Source organism: Arachis ipaensis, chromosome B06 (assembly GCF_000816755.2).
Source record: "Arachis ipaensis cultivar K30076 chromosome B06, Araip1.1, whole genome shotgun sequence".
NCBI lineage: Eukaryota > Viridiplantae > Streptophyta > Magnoliopsida > Fabales > Fabaceae > Arachis > Arachis ipaensis.
Window position 1 is genome coordinate 103667122 of NC_029790.2, and position 6969 is coordinate 103674090.

General features: G+C 33.6%; 1 protein-coding gene and 1 long non-coding RNA gene across 3 annotated transcripts; both read left to right on the forward strand.

Moving 5' to 3' along the window:
- Positions 1642-3087, forward strand: LOC107648344. Of its 2 annotated transcripts, XM_021105823.1 has the most exons (4): positions 1643-1882; positions 2478-2512; positions 2595-2850; positions 2962-3087. In XM_021105823.1, the coding sequence occupies exons 1-4, from the start codon at positions 1699-1701 to the stop codon at positions 2976-2978; spliced, it is 492 nt and encodes a 163-aa protein (XP_020961482.1). In that variant the 5' UTR covers positions 1643-1698; the 3' UTR covers positions 2979-3087. The 2 variants fall into 2 exon arrangements, with proteins under 2 accessions (XP_020961481.1, XP_020961482.1); XM_021105822.1 differs by having other exon boundaries at positions 1642-1882; positions 2595-2995.
- Positions 5362-5820, forward strand: LOC110264092. Its single transcript, XR_002349825.1, has 3 exons — positions 5362-5439; positions 5523-5642; positions 5784-5820. It is a non-coding gene; the product is annotated as an uncharacterized LOC110264092 (long non-coding RNA).

Here is a 6969-nt window from a genome sequence, read left to right on the forward strand (position 1 = left end):
GATTTAATTATAGAAAATTTTTTCACTTTATTGTAATAAATACAATGTCAAATTTAAATTTTCAATACGTACATAAACAAATAAGTGAGATGATTATTTGATTAATCCAAATTAATTTTTTATTGATAATTTTAACTATTAAAAAAATTTAAACTGATACGATATAAAAAAATTGATTAGTTTGACAAAACTATTCATAAGTAATATGTTAGATAATTTTGTCAAATATTTTGAATATTTTTTTGAGATTTTTTTACATAAATAAATTAAAGAAGAACCAATTTAACATAATCCTCTTAAAGAAAATCAAATACACAAAAGCCATCTTCGTATATTTAAATAAATTATGCTAGGATACTCAACTTTAATTAGAACATAACTAGTTCCACATGAGTTAAAATTGCAATGACATTGCACGTAAATCATATTGGGCTAATGTGTGTTTTCGTAAGTTTACCGAAAACTAGATGAAAGAGATTGGGACTGGCAACTCTAATATCGAATGATGAATGGAGAAAAGTGGAGGTACCTGCATTAATACTTCCACGATTAAGTCAAAATATATTAAAAAAAGTGAAGGTAATTAGAGTTATGTTCATATTTTGGGAGAATCTTAGACTTTCTATTTATAATGATTTTGAAAATCTGTTAAGAATCTCTTGATGTGAGGGATTGGTGAGATTCACCTCGTCTCAATACTTAAGGAGTTATTAGTTATGAGATTAGGATAGATATCGATTCAAATCTTACCTTTTTCGAATTTAGATGATCCTCTTTTAGTGGATCCTTCGTGATAGATTGAGTTAGTAGACCTTAAAAGAAAATTAAAATCATAGTCTAAAATAGTGTGTTAAAAATGCACATAAATCATCATATTCTAGGACGATTTATGTTTAAAACTTCAATCACATTAGGTTGTAACGATTAATGAGTATACAATAAAAAATTATAGTATATAAATTGTGATAGGATCCTACTATTACATATCAACATAAGTAACAATAGCCTAACACGATTAATAAAGAAAGAATCAACTCTTAACACCTAATAAAAATTTACGCTCGAAATAAATTTATAAATTTGAAATACAACACAAAGCAATAAATCTGCTTAAAACATTTAGTAATAGAGAGAAAACATGTCTAAGAGTCTATATACATTAATCTATCACCATGAAAAAATTGATGAAGACACGAGCCAGAATGTTAATTTCTTTAATAAGAAATAGATTGGTGTGTTTGTTAATTCGTCAATGAGTTTTGTGAATCTCTAAAATAGCATAGTACAAAAATTGAAAAAAATGTTGGGAAAAAGCATTTGAAACAAATACTATTTAGGATTACAATTTCACTTAGTAAACGGTGAATAAATTTTGGAAAATATAAAATTTAAAGCGATGATGACATGCGAATTTTATTTCATCACTGTCAAACAAAATTTCTAGATTTGAGCACTATGAAATTATTTGCCAAAATGGAATATATAGATCCTAATTCAGGAGGATCTACTTCAAACTGCATATGAGTGGAATAGATAAAAGTTCTACGGGCCTGCTACACATACAAGCAAAAACGGTATACAAGTTTTACAAGTTGGCCCAACCCATAAAAAATATACGTGCAGTGATGAGCATTGAATGAAGCGTCATTTACACGCGCTCCACTCAAACGGTTACGCTTCGCGTAAACCGCCCCCTTAATGGCAAACTCTTCCACTTCTTCCACTTCTCAAAGCCATTCAGAGAAAAAGCAACCCTTCCATTTTCGAGCAACGTTCGAAACTCAAGATATACAACTCGTCGCTAACATTCGAAAACTCCATCAACACACCATAGAACTCTCGATCAAGAATTTCCAGAGAAAACAAAGCTATAATACTCAAGGTACGTTACATTACCATTGCTGTATATTTTTCCATATTTCGAACTAGGTTTTACTGTTATTCTACGTTGTTGTATGTTCTACTGTTCTTCTTACTCTACGTCTCATTTTACAGTTTATAATGTTCTACTTGTTCTAGGTTTTACTGTTATTCTTGATTCTATGTTACACTGTTCTTCTTCGTTCTTCTAGGTGTTACTGTTCTTGTTGTTCTAGTTCTTCTGGTAACTGATTTTTGGAGTATATTTCGTAGTTTGGTGGGTGTATATGGAGTAATTTGTTGGGTGTATATGGCACAAATTGTTGGGTGTATTTTTCTGAACTGATATACTATAATAGTCAGCAGTTGCAACTGTTCTTATATTTGCTTGTCTATGGGTGTATATTGCTTGACCTTGTATATTGATACATGTTTGAGTGATATCTGACTGATATATATGGGTGTATCTGACTGATATATATGGGTGTATCTTACTGATATCTATGGGTGTATCTGAATCATATCTATGGGTGTATCTTACTGATATCTATGGGTGTATCTGACTCATATATATGGGTGTATCTTACTGATATCTTTGGGTGTATTTTTCATTTCAGAGAAAATGGCAGCAAGAAACCAACCTGAAAGAAATGTAAGAATAAATATATGTCTTACTTGAAATCATTTTTATATAATAGAAATATATCTGACTATAATTTTATTTTTGTTTACAGCAAACCAAAGACCTCAAGTGTGCAACACATCTCCTAAGTGATAAATTTAGAAACATGAGTGAGGAGAAGAAAACGATTGTGAGGGATTTGGGATTCGGTGGCTTGATGCACATCCCACCACTAAGGGTGCATCACCAAGTGTTAAGGGAGCTGGCTAACAACTTCAAATTGGGGGAGAACAGACTGAAAACCGGATACGGTTCTTTTAAAATAACCCCAAGAAAAATAGGTCATGCGCTTGGCATCAACGCAACAGGTAACTCGCTAAAAATTATAGGTGTATATTAACTGATGCTTGGGTGTCTTTAAGTTGATGCTTGGATGTATTTGAACCGATTTTGATACTTTGTTGTTTTCCTTTTTGTAGGAGATCTATTTCCTTAGAAAGTCAATTATAAGAAACTTTCTGAGGATGACAAAGTAATTTTTAGAAGATTCCAGAGTAAGACCCTCAAAAGTCTTACAGATGAGATGATGGATATTGGCGTTGGTAACGAAGAGGATCGCCTAAGAGCAACTCCAATGCTAAGAAATAGAGTTCCTCTTCTAACATATGGGAACTCAATTACCATAATATTAATATCTTTTAATAGTAAATTATTTTTAAATTTATAAATTTAAATAATATTATTGAAAAAAATCAATTACATTAATTTTAAGTATTTTAATTAATTAATTAAATGAGACCACAATAGGAATTAAAGTTAGTTCCTTCTAATGGAGAAGAAAGAGATTCTTTGAGTTCTTATTTATTGGTAATGACGCAAAATCTGATGTGGAATCACTTTTTATGACAGGTGGGCTATAAATAGGGACTGAAATGAGTTCCCTACTGGAGATGATCTAATGTTCAAGAGGATTTTCATCCTCTATATACAGATGGCGTTCCTTTTGCCAACGACAATAAACAAAATCTCGCCTGTGCACCTGGCCCCAATTTTTTAGATGGACAGCATAACGGAGCGAAACTGGGGAGGGCATGTTTTAACCTTTATCATCAAGGGCATAACCGACTACAAGGAGAAAAAGAAGAAGGCAATTATAGCTGCCTCTTTGCCCTGATGATAATTTACTTTCATCTTTCTAAAAATAAAGGCAAGAAGAGGGCTGAAAGACCACCAAAACCCTGGATTGCCAACTGGAGTAAGGAGCAGTTGGTCGAAAGAATGAATGCAGAAACAGAAGAAATTTTGGTAAGTGAACATAATATGTTGGGTGTATTTTATTTATCTGAATGCTGCTAAATAAATTATCTGATGTTTCAGGGGATTATAAATATGGCGCAAACAAGAGAGAAAATGAAAAAAATAGAGAAAAAAGAAAAAAAAATAAGAAATAAAAAAAAACAAAAAAAGGAAGGCAAGTTCAACATCGTCTTTGGAGGAAGAAACAACTGATAGTGACAGTTCTACCTCTGAGTCTGAGACTCAAGAAGACTCGGAGGATTCAGCAAGAAAACAACCCAGCAAAAAGGGAAAAAAGTAAGTACCATACTTGGGTATATTTTCTTTATCGAGTTGGGTGTATTTTGTGGAAACATTTGGGTGTATTTTGTTTAACAAGTTGGGTGTATGTTGTTTATTAAGTTGGGTGTATTTCGTTTGTTGTGTTGGGTGTATATTGTCCATTCAGTTGGTTGTATCTTGTGCATTCATTTGGGTGTATTTTATATCTTTAGTATGTTCTAAATAATGATTGTTTGCCTTCCAGAATGGACTCCAAAAAAAGAAAGAAGAGTCAAGAGGATTCAGATTCTGATTCAGAATATGAATCAACTGATGAGTAATTTTCTGAAATTATTACTCCTTTCTTTTGGCTTCATTATCAAGATTTCGTGTATTAATTGAAGTGTCTCTTATTAACTTATAGAAGCGAAGAATCATCACCGGTGAAGAAGCAAAGAAAAAAGAAAAAGACACAAAGAACACCAAAAAAGTAATCACTTCTTTGGATAATATTCTGTGATAAAATTAATTTTTTATTTCTGATTCATACTTGTTTTTTCCACCCAAAACACAATCCAAAAAGAAAAAGGTTGTTGTTGAGCATTCATCTCCTGAAGAAGAACAATCCTATGATGGGTACAGTACTTCGTAAGCTATATTACCGTCTATCATCATAATTATTTTTGTTAACATCTTCTTTTATGAATGTAGTGAGAGATATGAAATAGGAAGTGAAGATCTAGATGAATTGTTAAGGGAAAACAATGAAAAATCTGCTGCAGAGCGGTATGTCTTGTTGGGGTGTATATTTCAGATTTTACTGCGTTTTCTTTGCTAATAATTGTTTCTTGTTTCGCAGGGAGAAGGAAGCTGACATGCGATCGACAGAAGGTCGCTATGTTTCCTCTGAAACATAAGAAGCTTTATTTAATAAAATCTTTTTATCATGATTTACGTGTATCATATTTTGTCTGAATAACGTGAAATCTGTTTAGAATACCGGACGTGAACTTGGAAAGTGATGATCCTTCCTCTCAAGGACACACAGAACAAAGTAGTGTAAACAGGCCTGCAGAGAGCATGTAATTTCTCTTTCAAATAACCGTTACTTTTGTTCTTTTATTACCTTCTACTTCTAATTCTGTATATATATTTTTTAGAAAAAAAAGCCCTTTATTATTTTATTCGAGAAAAAAAAAGGCAGGAAAAAAAAGCAAAAACTACAAGTATGTAAGTTCTCAAAAAACAAAGCCTGTGTTCCTTTTGAATTGTTCGGGTGTATTTTTTGACTCTCTTTGGGTGTATTTTAGGTTGAGTCTTGTTCAAGAGTCAGCCAGTGAGCCGGCTGATTCGAATATAATGGTTGTGAGGGAAGAGACACCGTCGGAAGCGCTTGCAATGTGAGTTTTTCAAGAATATTTCAACCTTATAACCTTATTATTTTCAAAGGCGTTGTTAACCTTTCATTTTTCTTCTTGTTTAGAGTTCCGATTCAAGTTTTCGTGCCAGTGTCCCAAACAACCACTGTGCCGGAATTTGAAGAAACACCTGAGACAGATTTTGAACCAACCCCTCTGCTACAAATTGAAGGAACTACAAAAACGTAAGAAATAGTATTGGGTGTATATTTGTTTAGAGTCTGGGTGTATATTGGGTTACAATTCGGGTGTATATTGGGTTACAGTTTAGGTGTATATTGTTCCTGAATAATTTTTTCGTCATGATTAATTTGATGTGCCTGCAGCACTCCTGAACCCCCACAACAACTTGAAGAAAGCACAGCCACACTTCCCCCAGCTCCTTCTAAAAGGTAAGTTCATCAGAGTAAAATCAATGTATGGGTGTATATTGGGTTACAGTTTGGGTGTATATTAGTTTTTTTATGTCATGATTAATTTTCTGTGCCGTGCAGCACTCCTGAAGCCCCCCAAAAACTTGAAGAAAGCACACCCGTGCTTCCCTCAGCTCCATCTAAAAGGTAAGTTCATCAAACTAAAATCAATCTTTGCTTATCATCCGTATATTCTTACTCTTATAATACGTTATACATGATCACGCAGTTATCCAGCCGAAGAAGATGCTGCTGCGCTGATGATGATGGCACGGACAGCATTGTATGTTCCTAAAACAGATCCAATGCCATCATTCAGCCTGGGCTTCACTGATTCAAGCCAAGAAGAAGCAGCAACGCAGGAGGGAGCGTCAACGCAGGAGGCAGACAAGGCAAAAACTCCAGAAACTGCAAATTTGCTAGAACAATTAGAGGATTTGGTACAAAAAATAGCAAGCAGTGCGGCGAAAGAAGAAAGTAAAAGTCCACAAATTCAAAAGGAGACTGGCGGAGAAAGTTCTGGGAAGTTTGAAACTCCTGCGGGAATAAATCAGAATACGGGTGATATGAAAGAGAAGTGCTACATCTGGGTGATGCGAGTGAAGACATACGCAGATGACAGTACTAACGAGTTTGACAACCTGTGCACTCTGATTGCCCAAGACAAATACATTTTGAATAGAATGCACCTTGCATCGCTCCAGGCAGGAAGTTATATAGAATCTGAGGTAATATTAGAATAACATTAATGTTTTAACACCAAAGTTAAATGCATTGTTTATTAATGTAAATTAATTTCGGCATATATTTCTAGATTGTATCTGCCATGTGCCTCATCCTCAACCAGAAAAATGATAAAAGGTTTCGAGAACAAGTATACTGTCTCCCCCCTGATATTGTGGTAAGTGTTACTTCTACGAATTTTGGCTGTATTTTCTGTATTCCTTAGCGTGTATATTCTCTGATCAACGGGTCTATTTTTGTATTCATTTGGGTGTATTTTTTACGTTCAATTGGGTGTAAGTTGTGTAGTCATTTGGATTTATTTAAAGTATTCACTTGGGTGTATTTTCAGTATTTCATTTGTTGTTTCACAATT